Below are 22,589 nucleotides of genomic sequence, written 5' to 3'. Positions count from 1 at the left end.
GCCGCGGCGCGCGCGTGCCGCTTCTCCCCCTCCCTCCTAGGCTTGAGAGCCTGGGGGGAGGTGGCAGGGCTGGGGATTTGGGGAAGGGGTGGAGTTGAGGTGGGGCCGGGGGTGGGGTAAGAAAAAAACCAAGGGGGGGGGCGGCCAAAATTGTTGCTGCTTGGGGAGCAAAAATCCTAGAGCCGGCCCTGATGCTCACCCCCACTAGATGACACTACTTTTCCACCAGGCATTCTATAGCCATACGGTTCCATGACTTGGAACACTTTGAAATACATAGTACTTTTCCTCCAATGGTGAGTAAATCTCATGTTGTAAATTGGGTTTATTTACTATTATATGCCCATTAAAACCCCACAACTTCTGGTTCTTCTTCATATCCCTGCTTAACAACAACCACCTGAATTTAACATAGCTGTTTTTACCAGAATGCTGTTGCACAGAAGTCTAACACAGAAATTAACTTTTCATAGGATGTGTTGGGAGTAATGATGTTCTTTGAATTCAGCTGTCACAATTAATTTGGCTTGTGATTATAGGGTGTGTGGAAGGGACAGAAGAACCTAGTTAACTACACAATTAAAATAGCTTGAAAAAATATGAGATTTTATTTTATTGGAGTTGGGGTACCTGCCTTGGACTTGGGGGAGGGGAGAAGGGAAAGGATTGGCGGTTTTCTACCTGAGTCAGCTATGTCAAAGAGTTTTAAAATTAAAAATATAAATTATTCCATAAGCTAATGGAAAAATGCTGTTAAAATGACCAAAACTAATATTGCTAATTGATTTGCGTTCAGAATAGCTCTCATCACTTCAACAGAGATCAGTCTGTACCAAACAATTATTAGATTTGACTGTATTTAGTCATTCAGTTCCAATCCCCCACCTGGCAACTCCATGGTACAAAGAATGATTTCATTATCTTTAAATTTTTCCAATAATCATCTAGTTTAGTCCACTGTAGTGCTGGTGATGCCTCAGCTTCCCTTGACATTTTTTCTTCTATCTTACTGTTATTAATAGTCCTAAAAATGTTCCTATTATCTAGTCTGAGTTTCCCCATTTGTACTTCCTAGGTTCTGTGCCGTTGACTTGTTGCATGATGACCATAGGCTAGTGATTTGGGCTCAAATTCTGAAATGTTTACATCAATTTTGGGTGCCTCAATTTTAATTTTTTTGATGGTGAGCCGCTGTTGCTTCCATTGACTTCTTCTGGGGTTGCAGGAGCTCAGCATCCCTGAAAAAACAGGTCAAAGATGTTTAGAATTGGACACCCAAAAACAGAAGCATGCATAACTAGAGGCCACTTTTCAAAATTTGTTTCTTGACCTCTCCACAAAACCCACCTGTAAAATAGTGACAGAACTTCTGTACTGAACCTCATATGGGTGTGTCAGCCTAATTCATGTGTCAGCCTAAGCACTTCACAATTCTGAGATGGGAGGTGCTACCATAGATAAAGTGTTACTGACTACAGTAGCTTACTTATGAATGATTATACTAATAAACATGTTACTTTAGGTATGTAAATCATTCCCTGTCCACATTTTAATAATTCTTAACGATACCCCTTTAATGTTACTAAACATTACCTTATTTAGATAGTGCAGACAAAGTCAATTTATACATAGGTAACTTTATGGGAAATAATCTGTGTACCTTGCACTCTTGACCATTAACTATTATATTATCATATATTTTACACACACAATACAAAGAAGTTAAAATTTTGGCAATGAATTTTAGGGACATCAGAAATAAATGTATGTGGGAATGCACACAACCCTTTTGTAATCTGTAGTCAGATGGAGATGTGCACTGTATAATAGAGTTTATTTTTATCCAGCTTCCTTAACAGTCAGAAACATCACACATTCTGAAAGGCTAAAGAGAAAAAGAAAGATTTAAAGAGAAGCAACTTGCTTTGTTACAGAAAGAGGAGAATGTTCAAGATAGATGGAGCAGAACAACCGAACAAGGGCTTGAATCAAGGCAGGGTCCAGTCAGTCTTGTGAAATAGCACAGCTTAAGTAGGGTTGCTGAGCATGATGCTTTGGATTCACAGTCCAATGAGAATCAGTAAACTGAGGAGAATGGATGTTGTAGGCTGGGGGAACATCAAGAATATCAGGTAACATTTTCAAAAGCACCTAAGTGGTTTAGGAGCTTAAGTCCCATCAACTTTCAGTAGGATTCAGCATCTAAGCCACTTATGTGCTTTTGACATTTTTTCCCCCCACTGTATTTATCATATGGAATAAAGCAATGAACAATGGGCTCTGAAGACCTCTGTTTCATGAGAACTTTTAGGAGATTTTCTATGAGTGGTTATCATGGCTCTGCTGGTCTTACTTATTCTGTGAGCATCTCTCTTACTTGAGAAACTTCTGGTTGATAACAGAAGTAACTAAAAGTCCATGAAGAGCTTTGAAAATCATAAGGACAATTTAAATTGAATTGTGAGATGGCTAGAATTTGAGGAACAATTGGGTTGATATGGTCTCACATCCAGCTGCAGCTGAGTCATCTGGCTATAGAATTCTGCACTCTGTAAACTTTAGTGCATGAGGACTTAAGGAACAGGAAAAGATTTAGGGAAAACTGATTGCAATAGTCAAGTCAGGGTTAGGAAACATCTAGAGATGGAAATATGCTGACGAACAGACAAAAGAAAGATGAGAAAAGAAGAACATTCTGAATCAAGAATAACTGGATGATACTATCATCATTTTACTATAAGGAAACTGAGCCATGGAAAAATAAAAGACTGTCCTTAAGTTACAGAGGAAGTTTATAGTGGATCTGGGAACAGAAATCAGGTCTTCGGTCTTCTGGCTCTGCACCCTAGTAAACTGTATAGTGACTGTTGGATTTTAAATTCCATCTTATTGAATACATTATTTACTTTTGGAAACTACACAGGGGTTTCCTGTGGAATATGGGATACTTATATATTTTGATTTTTTTTAAGATCTAAATTTTAGTTACAATGTACTGAAACCTTTTAGTAATAAAAACGTGACAAACATGTCTATATATAAAGTAGCCTGCAAAGTCAACTGAGAATTACTGAGTTTGTCAAAGTCAGCAAGCTGCTCAGAAATAATATATGCAAGGATAGCATATTTAAGACTTACATGAAAAGGTTACTGTTGTTTATGGCTGTTCTGGATGGTTTACTAAATCACAGTCTTTTTGGATAATCCTCACTACAGATCTGCACTCCAGATTTGGTGGTGTTTCTGGCCTGTTCCAATCAGCGGCTGAAAGAAAGGTTATTGAAACGTGCTGAACAGCAAGGGAGACCTGATGATAACCTCAAAGCCACTCAAAGACGACTTATTAATTTCAAGCAGAATGCTGTTCCACTGGTCAAATATTTCCAGGAAAAGGGGCTAATCATCACAGTAAGTCATTTAGCCATCAATATATGCACCTGATAAACAAATGTAATGCTGTAGTTGAACTCAGGAGCTTGTACCTGGTACTCTGCATTCTCTTCGCTTTATAATAGTGAGTCTGAGTCAAATTCTGCTCTGATTATTAGAGTGAATATGCTAAAATTAGAATGGAGCCATGGCAGCACAAATGGCAGGAGAGGCTTAGCCACCCTAAGTAGGTACTGTCAGAGATGTACATAAAGCAAGTAGCCTCTCCTGCTACTCATGCCCATGCAGAAATACTATTTTTAGCACAGTAGCTCAATCAGAGCTAGCATGGATAAATCTCAAGCTAAAAATTAACCCCCAGTTTAAAGTGTAGACGCACCCTTAATTTGATGTAGACTCTATAGCAGCGTAAGCTCAGACAGAAATTATATAGCTGCTGTGGAGCATAGTTTCTCTAAAGAGCATTAATGTGTATGAAGTGAAATTCAACCCAGTGCAGACAGCAAGTGACCACTTAAGCCCCACTTCAACCTTTCACTCAGGGCAGAAATTGTTCTTAGGGCCTTGAATTTCATCCAAGGAAACAAAACCAAAAAACTATGAAGTTTAAATTACTGTTTCAAGGTTACAATGTCATGCATTGCGAACATCTTTGGAATTCTTTGTCTTGAAAATACCAGAGAAATGATATTTGATTCCATTGATTGTGGGACCAGATCCTCAGCTGGAGTAAACCAGCATAGATCTTCTGAATTCAATGAGCAATATTAATTTACACCAGTAGAGGATTTGGCCATTAAAGTGTAAGCTCTTCAGACAAGTCACATCCTGTTTATAATGTACCACATAAATTTATGGTGCTATATACATGATAATTTTTAAAACTTTGGAGGCCAGGAAGATCTGGCATAAATTGGTCCTTTTTGCAAATCAGTATGAATAGTGATCTCTGCAATATGCTGGAAAAGAGAATCCATCTTTGCACGCTAAACAAGTTGCATATGTAAGTGCAGCCAGAAGGTTTAATTAGTGCAAGCAGGGTTATAAAGTACTGCAAACGTATTTCAAGCTTATCACCTGCATCACCACAAGTAAGATAGATTATGACAGCTTTAATAAGGGGATGATTAATTTATTTTTTGCTTGGTAAAATGTCAGTAGATCTAACAGAGGAATTGAATAACAATGCAGATCCTGAGTATGAAAACAGATGAGCTTTAAGATGAATACCTCTAGTTACTATAAAGGGATACGGTGACGGTGCAGGACTCACCCCTGCAACACCTCCTGCTGGTCATCTCAGGGAATTAGCTCTTTCCAGCACAGAGCGCCCTCTGCAGGCCAGTGTCCCACTGCCACCGGCCCCCCGTGTCGCTCCCAGGACCCGGTGCCCCTTGTCTTTGGGGTGCTGCCCTCAGGCAATATCCCTGCAGACTCAGGGTCTCCCCACCTAGGGGAAACCCCAACCCTTTATACGCACCTTTCCTCAGTCGTGGGCTACTGCCAGTCACCATCTAGCCCCCGCTCACTGGGGCGGACTGCAGTATAAAAGCCACTCATCATAGGCAAGGGGGGTTTGGACCTGCTGCCTCTGCCTACCTGTGGGCTGCCCCCTGCAACCACAGTACCTAATTGGCCTTCCACTAGGCCACAGCCTGGGGAGTTTCCAGGCCAGAGCTTCCCAGCTCCCTTGGCCTTCCCCCAGCCCTGCTCCACTCCAGGTACCTTCTCTCAGCTCCCTGCAGCCAGGTCCCTCCCTCTCAAAGCTCTCTGGCGTCTGGCCCCAGCCCTCTTACAAGGGCCAGCTGGGCCCACATTAAGTCAACCTTGGCCTGATTGGGGCATGGCCCCCAGCTGAGGCTGCTTTCCCCACTCAGCCCCACTTTTCCTTCCCGGGCTGTTTTAAGCCTTTTAAGGCAAGAGCGGGTGACCACCCCGCTACAGATACTTAAAAAAACTTTAGGAAAAGTGCAGAATAAGCAGAGAGGCTGATCTGGTTTTAGAATCTACAACTGAGAATTCACAATACACTTGAAGGAGTACTGTATAAAATATTGACAAGTATATTTCTCCAACTCGTTTATCTTCGGTTGTATTTGACATCTTTCATAGTCCAGTTGTAAATAGTAATTCACTGCTGTAGGTAAGGAATCTAGATAGTGCAGTTAGACTCAGGGCCGGCTCCAGGCACCAGCCGAGGAAGCTTGTGCTTGGGGCGGCAGATTCTAAGGGGCGGCATTTCCTCCAATCCTTTTTTTTTTGCTTCACCGCTTCGGCCACCCCGCAGGTTTTTTTTTCATTTTGGTTTGCTGCTTCAGCCGCCCTGTAGGGGGCGGAGGAGGGGAGCACCCTGCTGGGAGCGGGCTGCGCGCTCCGTCTGCCCCAGCCGGTGCCAGGTCTGCAGCAAGCCTGGCAGGGCAGCCCGCATCCTTCCCTCCCCGCCGACCGGAGCCCTGGCTAAAGGAAGCCCTGCCTGCCCACCTTCTCTCTCTCCCCCCCGCTCCCTCCCCCTCCCCCTTGGGAGTCCCCCTGCACCCTGCCTGCGGCCGTCCTGCAGGTTTTTTGTTTTTTTTTGCTTCGCTGTTCCAGCCGCCCCCGCAGGGTTTTTTTTCATTTTTTGCTTGGGCAAAAAAGCCAGAGCCGGCCCTGGTTAGACTAATAATTGTTCTGTTTATTTCTCTCTTACGACTTAGTCCTGCAAACGCTAACAGGTTTAGCAAGCACTAGCTAGTCTAGGGTGAAATCCTGGCCCCACTGATGAGAATGGCAAGTCCCCCATTGACTTCAGTGAGGTCAGGATTTCACCCTGAGTGCTTCCTACTATGAGTGGTCTCACTGAAGTCAATGGGACTACTCAGAGTGGTTAAATTACGACCGATGAATTATGAGCTCTGCGTGGTAGTAAGTGTTTGGAAGATTGACCCTTAAGAGAAAAACTGGGATTATATAATGTATCGTGTACTACCTCTTTTGGAAAGGTCTGTAAATCATACAGATAATTTTTCCTGTCATTATAAATATGACTGTCTTTTTAATACTATGTGCTAATCAGATTCAAAACTGTCAAAAATATCCTTAAATTGCAAACTAGACATGGTATGACAAGGATAGTCAATTAATTTTTTGTCAAGGTCCAAATTTTTTGGTCAAGGTATAGTCAAGGTTCAGACTCCAGAGAAAATAATAATAAAACAACAACAATAATGGTAAGTAAATAAAAAGATTTGATTAAAAATAAAAAGATGTTTTGAAGACCATTTTTTATTTCAGAAGGTGGAGAAAGCTACTAGGGGACAGGCTGTTCTAGATTTGATTTTGACACATAGGGAGGAACTGGTTGAGAATTTGAAAGTGGAAAGCCACTAGGGTGAAAGTGATAATGAAATGGTAGGATTCTAAGGCATGGTCGGAGGGAAAACTGCACAATAAAGATAATGGATTTCAAGAAGGCAGTCTTTAGCAAACTCAGGGAGTTTGGTATGTAAGATCACATGGGAAGCAACTCTAAGGGGAAAACAGTTCAAGAAAGTTGACAGTTTTTCAAAGAGACATTATTATGGGCACAAGAGCAAACAATCCCACTGCAAATAATTAAGCAATCAGTTTGCAAGTACCTAAAATAGAATAAGGTGATAAGTTACAGTCAGCATGGATTTGTCAAAAACAAATCATGTCAAACCAACCTAATAGCTTTCTTTGATGGAGTAACAAGCCCTGTGGATAGTGGGGGAAGTGGTATATCTTGACTGTAGAAAGGCTTGTGATACTGTCTCACATGACCTTCTCATAAACTAGGGAAACACAACCTAGATGGAGCGACTATAAGGTGGGTGCATAACTGGTTGGAAAACCATCCCCAGAGAGTAGTTATCAGTGGTTCACCGTCAAACTGGAAGGCTCATATCAAGTGAGGTCCCGGAGAAATCAGTTCTGGATCCGGTTCTGTTCAATATCTTCATGAATGATTTAAATAATGGCATAGAGAGTACACTTATAAAGTTTGTGGATGATACCAAGCTGGGAAGGATTGCAAGTGCTTTGGAGGATAGGATCAAAATTCAAATTGATCCGGACAAACTGGAGAAATGGTCTGAAGTAAATAGGATGAAATTCAATAAGGACAAATGCAAAGTATCCACTTAGGAAGAAACAATCAATTGCACACATACAAAATGGGAAATGACTACCTAGGAAGGAGTACTGCAGAAGGGATCTGGGGGTCATAGTGGATCACAAGCTAAATATGAGTCAACAGTGTAACACTGTTTCAAAAAAGAGCAAACTTCATTCTGGGATGCATTAGCAGGAATGTTGTAAGCAAGACACGAGAAGTAATTCTTCTGCTCTACCCCACACTGATTAGGCCTCAACCAGAGTATCATGTCCAGTTCTGGATGCCACATTTCAGGAAAGATGTTGACAAAGTAGAGAATGCCCAGAGAATAGCAACAAAAATGATGAAAGGTCTGTTTAGTCTGAAAAAAGAAAAGATTGAAAGGGGACATCATAACAGCTGTGGTGAGCCGCGGCGGACCGTCCACCTGCTTGTGATGCGGAGGGCCCGCCAAGAGCAGCCCCTTGCCCAGAGCAGGTGGAGAGTCCGTGACTCCCCACAGCTGCCCATGCAGCTCTTATCATGGCTGGTCTGCAGCTCCAAGACCCCACCCCTAGGCCAGAGCCAGATTGGGGAGAGCCACATGGGCAGCTGTGGTGAGCTGGTGTGGAGTGGTGGACCCTCCACCTGCCCTGGTCTGGGCGGGGAGCTTGGGGGACGGGGATACAGGCTGGGGGCTGCTCTCAGCCCCTCTTGCACCACGGGCAGGTGTAGGGTCCGCGTGGCTCCCATAACTGCCCGGGCTCCTCGCCCGGGCTCCATGGTGGCCTGGCCAGGGGGATAGGGCCTTGAGGGGAAGAGAAAGGAAAGGGGGTGGGGTCCACCCTGGCAAAAAGTGGGAGGGCTATGCCCCCCCTGACCTCCCATTTCCAGCACCACTGGATAACAGTTTTCAAGTACATAAAAGGTTGTTACAAGGAAGAGGGAGAAAAATTCTTCTCAACCTCTGAGGATAGGACAAGAAGCAATGGGCTTAAATTGCAGCAAGGGCGGTTTAGGTTAGACATTAGGAAAAACTTCCTAACTGTCAGGGTGGTTAAGCACTGGAATAAATTACCTAGGGAGGTTGTGGAATCTCCATCATTGTCTAACCTGCTCTTAAAAATCTCCAAACACCTGTCAGGAGTGGTCTAGATAATACTTAGTCCTGCCATGAGTTCAGAGAACTGGACTAGATGACCTCTCAAGATCACTTCCAGTCCTATGATTCTGTGATTTTAGGGTCCATTCAAAAGTTTCTGGTGCTTCAGATGTGGCCCGCAGACCACCCATTGACTACTCCTGTGGTATGATATTACCACTAATAATGCACTTCCAAGATTTTGTATCTTTCAGTCTGTCAGTTGAAAAGTCAATGGGATTATTTTAGTTTTCCCTTTTAGAATTTCTGTTATAAATAATTTTATATTGACCCATCACTACTCATTGCTAATCCAATATAGCAAATTTTAGGATAGGATGAGACCATCCAAGGTTGTCCCTTTCATTGATCTATAGTGCTCACAAAATTGCCTATAAATATATTTGAAGATACAAATCATGTAGCTAACTTGTTATTAAAGTAATATATATTATTTCCTCTCCATGAATGAAGTTCATTTATGATGTAGAGGGGCTTGCTGGGTCCACTATAGACATGTAGCCACAGTTTCAGTTTCCCTTGAACTCTGGGTAGATTCTCCCTCCATCCAAACCAAAACTCCAACCTCAAAGGGGCTGCACTGGAACCCCATGGCTTGACCACATATTTAAAGGGGGTGAATTTCACTAATCACCTCTGCTTATTGCTCTATGCATAAGCTTGGTACAGGAGGGTTGAATTTTACCTTATGTGACAGACCCAGACCACTGGGGTACAGGAGTCTGGTAGAAGGCAAATATACTGGTCACTGGATGAGTAGTTTTCTGTTCCCTGAATGACCAGAGAAGGGGCTGTACTAGAGTAATCAGGAAGGCAGGCAGTTAAGGCAGGCAGGCTAATTAGGACACATGGAGCCAATTAAGAAGAAGCTTCTAGAATCAAGGCAGGCTAATCAGGGCACCTGGGTTTTAAAAGGAGCTCACTTCATTTTGTGGTGTGAGTGTGAGTAGCTAGGAGCAAGAGGCCCAAGGAGCTGAGAAGGTGTATTGCTGGAGGACTGAGGAGCACAAGTGTTATCAGACATCAGGAGGAAGGTGTTTGGAGGAGGCCATGGGGAAGTAGTCCAGGGAGTTGTAGCTATCATGCAGTTATTACAGGAGGCACTATAGACAGCTGCAGTCCACAGGGCCCTGGGCCTGGAGTAGAGGGCGGGCCTGTGTTCCCCCCAAACCTCCCAATTGACCTGGACTGTGGGTTCTTCCAGAGGGGAAGGTCTTTGGGCTGTTCCCCAACCCACAAGGCAAGAAAATTGCCAATAAGTGCAGGACCCACCAAGATAGAGAAGGAACTTTGTCACACTTATTTGAATAAAAAGTTTCTCCAGTGCCTATATTATTAAGGTTATGCTGTACTGCACTCTTTACTTAGGGTTACCATATGTCCGGATTTTCCCGGACATGTCCGGCTTTTGGGGGCTCAAATCCCCGTCCGGGGGGAAATCCCCAAAAGCCGGGCATGTCCGGGAAAATCGGGAGGGAGGGCTGGGCCGGGGTCGTGGGGCCGGGCGCGCGGTGCCGGGCCGGGGTCCAGGGGCGCAGTGCCGGGCCGGGAGCCGGGCCGGGGCCGCGGGGTCGGGCCGCCGGGGGGGTGCGCTGGGCCGCCGGGGCCGGGAGCCGGGGGGTGCGGTGGGCCGCCGGGGGNGGCTTCCCGCGAATTAAATGTTCGCGGGAAGCAGGGGAGGGGGCGGAGCCTTTGGGGAGGGGGCGGAGTTGGGGCGGGGGAGGGGGCGGGGCCAGGGCCCCGTGGAGTGTCCTCCTTTTGGAGGCACAAAATATGGTAACCCTACTTTACTACTTAGTTCCAGCTTCACACACAGCCCACTAGTTCCTTATATTACTCATTTTCAGATTCTAAGAGGAAAGATACTATGACGCTGCAAGGCATTATCACACAGTGCTAGAAAATTGTTCTATCATTTATCTATAGTAGCTATGGTTGTGCTGCCCAGTATTTTGTTTGTTTTTATTCTTGCTGGTAAAGTTTGAGAGTAGCTTTCCTGATTAATAAGCCCAGGGCATTCTTGTGTTTTGATAATAGATTACCAATTAATATATATATTTCTTGTTTTTTACCTCCAGACATATTCCATTGTTTTTTCTACATTAACTTGCATGAGCTCCTTAAAGGTATATAATTTAAGAGGTGCAGCACAGAAATGCTGCCCATGAGACAGGGGAGCACTAAATTGGCTTCCAGAGCCATGGAAGTTGGTGGTTTTTCCATAGGATGGGTGGTGGTGAGATGCAAGTAAACATATCAGACACAGGGGATCTACAGCTGTCAGAGGAAACAACCCTGCAAACACCTAGTCAGCCACACTCCTCCCCAGACCCACAACCAGCTGATGGTTGGACCTTGTGCTCGGTGACCCATAATGAGATGGAGTGGTGGTGTGAGTGCACACAAGGGAATTCACATTAACTTGCCACAAGTAGTAGTGCAGTTCTCCTGCATTTCCCGTGGAGTTGCTGCTTTGCATCTCCCCTTTTCCCAAGCAGACATTAGCTGGCTCTCTCATCCACACCATGATTTCTGCAGTTTTGTCCCCCTACATATCACATAGGAGGGAGCCAGAGAGCACGGGGCCCAGGAAAATAAGAGCTGACGTGAACATTTTAGATATTATTGTCCCAAGTTTCAAGTACAGAGTTCTTATTTGTGGGTAGATTCATGCTGACTATCCTTAATAGAGCTTTCCAAATATTCCCCCCTTTCTCACCTAATTTGCCTTTTTTTGACTACTGTTGAAGTCCAACATTACTGATTTTATGTTTACTGATTATTTAATTTATAATTTAAATCTTTTCTCACCACAGATATTGCAATCGATTTTCTCCAGTCTCTCAAACTGTTTTTCCAAACAGTGTTTAAACATAAATATATCTGCTTAATGTTGGAATATGTAAGGGTTAAGTAAAGACATGGAAAACTGCTGGCATGGTGTCAGGAAGTAGGCACAGGCACACACTATTCCTTTGCTTGATAGATAAAATGTTATCCCTTTCCCCTCCCTTCTCCTTGTTAAGAATTGATAAGTGTTGCAGCTGCATAAGAAATGTGGGGATACCTTTTGGTTAAAGAAGTGTTATCTCCTCCTCCCTTCCTTTCCCAGCAACATAAGCATGCCCTGGGTCATGGCCCCTTCCTCCCTCTCTTGAGAACTGCAGATTAAGGGAATTTGTAGCAACAAATTACTGCAAAGAAATGTATTTTCAAGGTAAAAATGTGTGTATAATATGTGTAATGCTGTAATCAGTCAAGAGGGGTGGGTATGATCGTAGTATGGGAGTTTCTATTACTTAATGATTTTTGGGGTGTTTTATCAGATGTAGGCGTTTACATACTAACTCAAACAAAAAGTGTGCTGTAACTAATCCAGTGTTTACTCAACAATTGGGTCAAGGGGAACAAGTGTCGCAATAAAGAAGCCAGTATTCAAATCCACCTCTGGGTCAACATGCTCTTTTTCTTCTAACTCAAGTTTTCCTTGGCTCTTTTGCTCCTTCCTCCAAATTCTGACATAGATGACCATTTTTTAATGAGTCTTAACAGTCCTCTTACATCCTAGTTCCCCCATAACCTGCTAAGATTCTGATTTCACAAGATATTTCTTCTATCCACTGGGAAATCTGTGTCTCTTTGGGCCAACTTACCATTATCCTTCATTGCATAAACACTAAGGCAAATAAGTTTGTTTGTTTGTTTGTTTTTAATTAATGCCTCCCTCTTTTCCATCAGTTGCCTCTGCTGTTGCTTGGAGATCCTGCTATATTTCTCACTGGCAGACTTGAGTTTTCTTATATACTCTAAAAAAAATCTTACTGATTTTCTTAGTGTCCTGTGAAATGTTTCATTTCTTATATTTGGCTTTTTTAAAAAAAAACATTTAGCTTATTTCTGATCTCCCTTCTGTTTGGTGATTGTCATTTTAATATGCCTTTTTCTTAACTCTCCCTCTTTATTCTTTTTTCATACTTTTAAGCAATTTAATCCTAGCTGTACTCATGCTGATTGATACAAATGAGCTCCTCACTGAAAGACCCCTGTACCTGCATGAAGTCCCACCCCAGCACAGAGCCCCATTGACTTCAGGAGGACTGTGTGAGTGCAGGGGTCCATCCACATGAAGTTCATTGTGGGTCCAGGGCCTTATGTTGCAGTAAAGGCAAATCCCTCAGAGCTCTGGCCCAAAGGCAATTAAACAAGATAGAATTCTATTTGCACCCTTTTCAGCTGGGATCACATTCAAAATTGCACTCTGGTAATGTGCCGAGAAAGTTTAAATTTAAACTGCATCCAGGAATAACTCTTACCAAGGGTTACTAATTTTGGATGGACGTATTCCTGGAGGTTTTATCACATGATATAATCTTTAATTTAAAATTAATCTTTAAATTCCTGGAGACTCCAGGACAATGCTGGAGGGTTGGCAATCCTACGCAGCAATTCAAGGACTTAGTCTTTATATTCAAGGAACTCGGTGGTCTGGGCCCCAGAGTACTTAAAAGATCATCTGATGCTCCAGGATGAGCATTGTGGTTGACCACTTTGCTCCTCTGGCAAATTTAATTGCCATCACCAGGGTAAAGCTTGTCTGTGTGAAAGACATAGTTCCACAGTCTTGGACTGGATCCAAAGAAAGCTAACTCTCCCAGAGTCTAAGAACCACCACAAAAAACCACCACTGTTCCTCCAAGTATAGGGGGAAGGTACACTTCAACCTTGACTTTACTAATATAAACAATGTACATATAATACATTTAGGTCTAAAACTTTCCACACATTCTCCCTGTGGGAAGAATAAAGGAGAAAGAAAGAATTACATGCGACAGATGCTAGTCGTGACGTTCAATCTGGAAGGCACTTAGATTCTATGGTGATGAGGACAGTGAAGAATCTAAACAGAATAAAATAGAATTACAGTAGCCTAATTCCTGGAGGAATGATGCCTCAGGGAAGACCAGAGTGGAAAAGATTTCTCATTTTTCAAAATTCCCTAATCCTGCTTATCTGCTACTTCTCACTGATATTAAGAGCTCCAAGCTTTAGAGGCTTCCTCCATTCCTCGCTCTGATTCCACTCAGGGAAAACTAACAAAACAATTTGTCATATGGACAAGCACAACTTTCAAATGCCAAGTATAAACTACGTACAACATATTGATCACAATCAATCAACAGAGTAAGAGAGAAAAGAAAAATTCAGCAGAAAATGTGACTAAATATGATTGATATGCAGACATTTGAGGAAATTGCAGTCTGCTTGTTGATACTGCATGAGCAAAAGAAAAAAAGGCTAAATACCTTTTAAAAAAAAATTCACTCTTAGTCATACTTCTTGCATTTATGTTCAGATATATTGCCTTAATTGTTCTTCTTGACATTTTTCTTGTTTTAGACCTTATTTGTTCTGGTGCTTAATTTGTATTCTTCTTTCTTATTGTTATTTTGATTGTTTTTTCCTTCCTCTCTGCTAGTTTCCATAGGGTATTTTTCATATACCTACTCTCCGCCTACATGCCTTGCTATCTTTTCTGCCTCTTTGGTACCTCTATTGTTGTATTCAGTTGTGTTCTATCCCATCTGTAATAGTGTTTATTCTAAAGAGAGATCCAGTGCCCTACAAATGTAAAATCCTGACATTAACGCCAGCTATAAGGAAAGAAAAAGAATAATGAAACATGTAGAAATAGCCATTTTCAATAAACACTCACTCTATCCCCAAAATCACATCCAACCGTAGGCCATTTAATCTCAGGGGTGAAACCTTGGCCTCACTGAAGTCAATGGGAGTCTTGCCATTGACTTCAGTGGGGTCTGGATTTTATTCAGGATCACAGATGCTACATTATTGGACATAATATAAGACTATAGATAGATGCCTAACAAGACAGATATGCAGAAGTTGACATGCGTTTACAGTTTATTTTACTACACCAGCATACTTTTTTTTCTAAATTATGCTAGTGCTTTTTAAATGGTTTACAAGATACCAAACTAAGCAAGGAAAGAAGATTCAGTGAGAGGAAGGAGAGAAAACCCAGTTTGCACCAGCTGTAAGCTTCCTGGTGGCTCAGCACAGAATGTCAGCCCCCATTTTTCGTAAGTAAAGGTTTCAGGATTTAGATTTGTGAGGATAGTTTGTTCAGGACAGTGATGCGGTGGTCAGTGTCATAGCGAATACTATATCTTACTGCCTGAGAAGCAGATTTTTAAACACTTTCTTCAATTTACACATGATTAAATTTTAGTTAATATAAATACAAAACATTCCCACATTTAAAAAAAAAAAAAAAAAAGTATTAAGCCAGAGACAAAGAAATAATGTGGGGTTAAAGAAGGGATTGTTCAAAGCCACTTCTTTCCCCTAGAATATACAGTAATGACTGCAGAGTTTTAAATTGAAAGATACAACTCCTTATGCCAGTTGATGACAATATTTCTGCTACAGCACAAAATAGGCTTAAGTGGAACTTCAGTGATGAATAGGTCTTATGCTGGTCCCCTGCATAGGAGTGAATTTCACTCCTATGTGGTCAGCTTTTGACTGAAGAACAAGTAGTGCAATAATAATATCCTATATTGACATTTAGGAGATATATCACCTGATATGAAACCAGCGCTTATCAACTGGAGAAACAAGTACATTAAGTTGAAGATATGGTCTGTTCTTGACCTAGCTTATTCTCACCTATTTCCTTTCCAGTAATCATCTAGAGATGAATACTTTAGAATAGTGTACATTGGCTCTGAAATGCTGACGTACCATTCTGTCTGTGCACACTGTTATGCCAAATAAACCAAGAATGTTATACATAAATGGACTTAAGTAGAAAACCTCAAAATAAAATGTCTGTGCAGTTAAATTGTACTAGACAGTGCTTGTTGTTCAATCACAAACACTTAACTGACTCATACCATTTACCTGCTAAAATAATTGTTAGGTTATATCTTACTGCGTATTTAATAAACTGTGCCTACAGTAATCCTTAATATGAAATTCTACCATTACAAACAACATGACACCATTTAATATACTAATACTGCTTTCTGAGGGTTTCATTCTATTTTTAAAAAATAGTAGCACAATTAGAAAAACAGTAAAACAAAGCAAGAGAAAACAAAGAATAAATAAATGTATAACCAGAGATGTCTAACTAGTTACATGAAGAACTCTGTTTTGAGATTTGGTTTTCAACTTAACATTATGCAATAATAAGGGAGAAAAGAGACAATACTACACAGGTTAACAAGAGTATCTTCAGTGAATAATTTAATGCAGCTGTTCTTAAACTTTGGATCGGGACCCCAAAGTGGTTTGTGACCCTGTTTTAAGGGGATCAGCAGGGCTGGCATTAGACTTGTTGGGGCCCGAGGTCAAAGCCCAAGCCCAAGCCCCACCACCTGGGGCCAAAGCCCAAGTCCGAGGCCTTCAGCTCCGGGTTGGGGGCTGAAGCCCTTGGGCTTTGGCTTCCTCCCTCGCCCAGGGCAGTGGGGCTCAGGCTTTGGTTTTGGCCCCCTGTCCAGGACAGCGGGGCTCAGGCGGTCTCAGGTTTTGGTCCCCCCTCCTGTGGTCATGTACTAATTTTTGTTGTCAGAAGGGGGTCAAGGTGCAATGAAGTGTGAAAACTGCTGGTTTAATGCGAAGATAATAGAGCTAGCTCCTCACCTATTGTAAAATAAGCATAGCTTCATCTTTGGAGCGACACTGATTTACATCAGTTGAAAATCTGGCCCACAGATTTCATTATTGTCTACGGAGAACCTGTTATGAACAGAGCTCTTCTCTGCATTATACAGCCATGAACTCTTTATGGCACCAAGCTTAGATTTTAGTTGAAGAATTATCCTTCCACTGTGTTATTTTTCTCTACCAGGTAAACTAAGCAGTGTATCAGTATTTTTACCCTCTGTTAGCCCTGAAATAATGGAATAGCTAATCCCTAAGAGATCTGCAGTGTGGTGCTTAGGGAAATCGTATTCACTAATCTCTGAATAAAATACTGCATTCCAAAATTATTGTTATTAGTGGATGTCATCATCACATATCCTTGTTTACTTAATTCAGTCCACCACACAAAAGTCCTAAGTACTGTGATGGAGTGTACTACCTTTTAAAGGCTGACCAGGAGCTGCAAACAGAACCACGTGCATATAATCAAGGAGTTTCTTCGTGTGTATGTGTGTGTGTGTGTGTGTGTGCACGTGTGTACTAAACACTGCACAGCTGGTAAAGGGGTGGTAATTTCTGGCCCAGCTCCCTGTTTTGGGAGCTTTCAATCTTGAGTAGTCCAAACCAGGGCTCTGAGGTAACAGACTTTAAGTTTTTGTTAAAGTGCCCCTTTTGGGGGGCGTCATTGAAAGGAGACGTGCTTATGTTATAATATTTGGCTCCTGCACTCAGTGCTGGTGCTAGCCCATTGGGGGCCCTAAGCAAGAATATTTTGGGGGGCCTCCCCACACAACACATACTAATAACACTGCTCTACAGCCAAAATGCTTCTGAAATAAATGTAGTCAAACTTTACTAATTCTGGGTCACTGAGAATGAAAATGATGCTTAAAATTGTTGATTGGCTCTAGTTTTCAAGATATGCTATTGGATCAGTATATACAACCCTTGACTTGGGAATGGCGGAGGATAAGTGAGTTATAAAGGGAAGGGATCTCAATTTAAACCAGAAATGACTAAAATACATCTTTGACTGGATCTATGAATAAATCTATGACTGGGTTTGGACAGTACCTGCTTTTTAGGCAAAACAATGAATGATGCAATCCGAAGCTGGTATTGTGTCATACATGATATGAATTGCATCATGTTATTCCTAGAAGTCATGGATGATGCAATCATAACGAAGATCCAAGTTGCATCACTCTGTTGAACAAATTGCCCTATATCAGCTCTAGAAATCATACAGTGTCGTGCTCTCTTATTTGTCAGTGTTTGATTTTGCAAAGGGACACATTTCTGTTTAGCCAAAGTGAGCAGAGATGCCTCGTACTTGTGTGAACAGTGCAGATAACTTCTGCTGTGTTTGTGGTGAAGTGACTTTTGCATCACAAAAGCGCAGTATAACCACTATGGTTAAGAAAGCCTATCACCTTTATTTTGGCTGCAAAACTGGAGATCAGGACAAGAGGTGGGCCCCACACATATGCTGCAACACTTGTGCAACAAATCTTCGCCAGTGGTTGAACAGGAAAAGGAAATCTATGCCTTTTGCAGTGCCAATGATTTGGAGAGAGCCAACAGATCATACCAGCAATTGTTACTTCTGCATGGTGCCTCCAGTTGGGAAAGGTGTGTCAAAGAAGAAAAAGTGGACTGTGCATTATCCAAACATTCCATCAGCTATAGGCCCAGTACCCCACGGAGAAGGACTACCGGTTCCTGATGCACCAGAATCATTCTCATTTGAGTCAGACGAGGAAGAGGATGAAACTTCTGATCCTGAACCATCAATGTCACAGGACCCACATTTTCTCCCATCCTCCTCCTCTGAACCACACCTCATAACACAAGGTGAGCTGAATGACCTTGTCAGGGATTTGGAACTACCCAAGTAAGGCAGAGCTGTTGGGCTCCAGATTACAGCAGTGGAATCTCCTGGCAGGTGATGTTAGGGTTTCCATGTTCCGTGACCGTCAAAAGGATCTTGTCCCATTCTTCTTCATAGAAGGTGATCTTGTAGCCTGCAACAACATCGATGGTGTGATGGCAGCCCTCAACATCATTCACGATCCAGATGAGTGGAGACTGTTCATTGATTCATTGGAGACGAGTCTTAAAGCTGTTTTACTGCATAATGGCAATGTTTTGCCATCAATTCCAGTTGGTCATGCAGTCCATATGAAGCAAACCTATGACAACATGAAACAACTTTTGAGGTGCATAAACTATGACCAACATCAGTGGCAGCTTTGTGGCGATATGAAGGTTGTTACTCTCTTGCTTGGTCTGCAGACTGGATACACAAAGTACTGCTGTTTTCTCTGCGAACGGGATAGTCGTAAGAGATTCCCACTACATCAAGAAAGATTGGCCACTCCGACAGTCATTGGAGTCTGGGAGGAAAAGTGTTCAGCATCCACCACTTGTTGAATCAAGTTACCACCCTTACACATCAAACTGGGTCTGATGAAGAACTTTGTCGAGGCCATTGATAAAACACAAGCAGCTTTCAAGTACCTCTGTGGAAAATTTCCAAGGTTAAGTGAAGCTAAGATAAAGGAAGGTGTCTTTGTTGGTCCTCAGATTCGTGAACTTCTTCGAGATGATGCATTTGACCATGCACTGCGTGGCAAGGAAAAGACGGCATGGAAAGCCTTCCAGTTAGTAGCAATAAATTTTCTCAGAAACAACAAGGCAGACAACTACAGGTTGTTGGTGGAAAACCTCCTCAAGGCATACAAAAGCCTTGGTTGCAACATGTCACTAAAGAGACATTTTTTGCGCACTCATCTAGATTTTTTTTCCACTGAACTGCGGAGCAGTGAGTGACGAGCACGGTGAGCGATTTCACCAGGATATTGCAACAATGGAGAAATGCTATCAGGGCAAATGGAGCCCATCAATGCTTGCAGATTATTGCTGGACAGTGACAAGAGAGGCTCCACTTAATGAATACAAGAGACAAGCCAAGAAGCGCCGAGTAGACACTGAATAGGACTAAACTATGTACATAATAGTTTTTTGCCTTTTATTTCATAATAAATTTTATTTATATAACCCTTTTGCTGATTTTTAAAGTGTTACATAAACAGGACAGGTGAAATATTATCATGTAAAGCAACCATAAACACATGAAAAGACCTAGGTTTACAATTTATGATTAAAACTCTACTATCTACACAATATACATAGACATAAAATGTGTAAACAAATATCTTAGAAACAGTAGCCAATCAGTTGTTTTAATTGTCATATTTGAATTCAGCACATCAGAATACATAATAAATAGCACATTTTATCTCTGAAGCAGACGACTTCTCAAAAATTGTAGACCAGTGTTAATAGTTGCTTGGGGCCCTAAGCAATTGTTTAGTCTGCTTATGCCTAGCACAGGCTCTGCCTGGACTATTGAAGTGAACCCTTTGCTGACCACTGAAGAGGAACAGAGGCAGGCCTCAGCAGAGCTACACTTGGCCAGAAGGTGGTTGTACTGGACAGGCAGGCCCTTTTACAGGTCTATAGAAATCATAGAGAATACAAGCAGGCTATACCATAATGTAATTGTTGTATTAACCATAACTGAATGGCGCTAACTCTGGATCATAAACTAGTATCAGAAATAACACACTCCCCCTCCCAAGAAAGCAAAGGCTCCTCGTCTATAATTAAACCTAGCTTTGTAGACTAGCGGATATGGTCCATTCGAGCTCAGATGGTCCAACATTCCTTATCTACAGGGATTGTGCCATATTCTGAGGGTGTATTCAATTGTAATATAGTAGTGGCCACAGATTTGCCTCTGTTGCCACTAAAGAACATCCTTTTCTTTGAACACTGACTCTATTAAATACCAGAGACTCTACAAGTAGTGATTCCCATAACCATCCTAACTTGTGTTTCTACACTTTGGGGGGAGGAGGTTACTTCCTCTAGGCATGTTCTACTACTGTTATATTCTAATACCCTCAGTCTCATATTTGGAGAGATGTAGTTAATGGTTTATAACGTTAAGCAATTGAATGGTTGCTGTGGTCTAGGGTGGTATATGACTTTTAATTAGACAAAGAATGTTAAAATATTGTCTCAAGTATCTGGATTGTGAATCTTCAAACTGGTTGTTAAAACAGATCTGTAAACATTCTGTTGCCTAAGTTTCATTATGAAGCCTACAATTATATGTTTTCCACTAAAATAAAGGGACTCCTTTGTTTATGGTTTTAAGATCAAAAGATTCTGTCAGAAAGTGAAGATGCTTTAAAGTGAGGATCTTTAAAGGAAAATGCCTTTTTGTTACTAGAAATTCAGTGCCTATAATTTTTTTTAATTAGGCATCTTTTTATACTGATTTACTGATGGGAGCATGGCAAGAATTCATAAATAGTTACTCCTTTAATATTCAGCCAGTGATAATACCTTGGTAATTGGTCTTCGCGACATAGCACTGTCTACACTGGTGTTTAGGTTGATAGTATAGACCAAGCCTTATTCAGTGAACAATGAATTTTTATAATTTTTGAGCAGTTCCAATCTACTTGAATTTCTTGAGTAGTTTACTTGCATTTTCAGAAAACTGTTCAACATATTCATTAATGATCTTGAAAAGGGAGTAAACAGTGAAGTGCCAAAGTCTGTAGATGATACATAATTATTCACGATAGCTAAGTCCAAAGCTGACTGCAAAAACTTAGAGGGACCTCACAAAACTTGGTGACAACAAAATGACAGATGAAATTCAGTATTTATAAGGGCAAAATAATGCACATTGGAAAAAATAATCCCAACTAAACATACATAATAATGAGTTCTAAATTAGTTCTCTCTCAAATGAAAAATCTTGGAATCACCATGGATAATTTGCTGAAAAGGTAAGTTCAGTATACAGCACCACTTCCAATGAAATGTTAGGCACTATTTGGAAAGGGATAGAAAATGACCAAAAAAATCATAATGCCAATATATAAATCCATGGTGCACCCACACCTGGAATGCTTTGTCCAGTTCTGGTCGCCCCATCTCAAAAAAGCTATAGTGGAACTGGAAAAAGTTCAGAGAAGGGCAGCAAATATGATCAAGGGTATGGAACAGCTTTCGTACAAGGAGCGATTAAAAAGATTAGGGCTGTTCAGCAAAGAGATGACTAAGGGAGGATCTGATAAAGATGTGTAAAATCAGGAATGATGTGGGGAAAAAGTTATGTATCCTCTCCCACAATACAAAAACTAGGGCTTACCCAATTAAATTAATAGGCAGCCAGTTTAATACAAACAAGAGGAAGTACTTTTTCACACAACATACAGTTAACCTGTGGAACTCATTGCCATGCTATGTTGTGATGGCCAGAAGTATAACTGGGTTCAAAAAAGAACAAGATAAGTTCATGGAGGATAGGTCCACTAATGGCTGTTAGCCAGGATGGTCAGGGATGTAACCTCATGCTTTGGCTGCCAGAAACCGGCGGGGGAAGACGGGCTGGGATCACTCCAAATGCCCTGTTCTGTACACTCTTCCTGAAACTCTGGCACTGGCCAATGTTGGGGACTGGATACTGGCCTAGATGGTCTGAACTGGTGTGGCAGGTCTTATGATGATTTCTTTACCAGGGAAAAAATGGGGGAGAAGGGGAGGGTGAGAGACAAACATGCATGTCCTCTTAACATGAGAAGTGCCCATATTATTTTTGCCAGTTTATACAATATATTGAAATTAAGATTTCTGGTTTTAAGTTTAAACTGTAAAACTACATGGAAGTTATTTTTCACAGTTCATTCTTCAAAAGTAGTAGTACTATTATTTGTAAATGTATTTTTTTGTTATTTTAACCTTTCTGCAAATTGTGTCAATTTGTTATTGAGAAGGTAAATAAGACATAGAAACAGAACGCGCTGAATGTGCAATTAATCAGCTTATGACTTTCAATGCTATGTGACAGAGCTGTCTTTATATTTGAAAATTAAGTGGAGGAAAACTTGTACTAAGAAACTTTGGAATTTTTTAAAATTATTTTTATTCTAAACAAAAAACAAATATACAAGTTGGAAAGCAGTAATAATTTTCATAGAATAAAGAATATCAGAAAAAACACTGAAAACCAGAAACCTTAAATATAATTACATTAAGTTACATGATTAGTTACAAGTTAGATGGTACCACATCATCTGCTACTCTTCTCTGTGGGATTTGCCATAACACCCTGGAAAGAAGGTCATGTTGCATTGTGGGATGTTAAATTATATCTAATCACAGTGATTTATGGTACAGACTTTTTTTTTT

At 41.4% G+C, this 22,589-nt stretch overlaps 1 protein-coding gene across 2 annotated transcripts in view; it reads left to right on the top strand.

The window, feature by feature from the left end:
• Positions 1–22,589, top strand: part of AK5 (adenylate kinase 5) — a 217,196-nt gene that overhangs the window by 26,784 nt on the left and 167,823 nt on the right. For both annotated transcript variants that reach the window (XM_034778645.1, XM_034778646.1), the window contains exon 6: positions 3,217–3,408. In XM_034778645.1, coding sequence (XP_034634536.1) covers positions 3,217–3,408 — 192 coding nt within the window. The remainder of the gene's footprint in view (positions 1–3,216; positions 3,409–22,589) is intronic.

Source organism: Trachemys scripta, chromosome 8, assembly GCF_013100865.1.
Source record: "Trachemys scripta elegans isolate TJP31775 chromosome 8, CAS_Tse_1.0, whole genome shotgun sequence".
Taxonomy (NCBI): domain Eukaryota; kingdom Metazoa; phylum Chordata; order Testudines; family Emydidae; genus Trachemys; species Trachemys scripta.
This window is presented reverse-complemented; position numbering and strand designations above follow the sequence as displayed.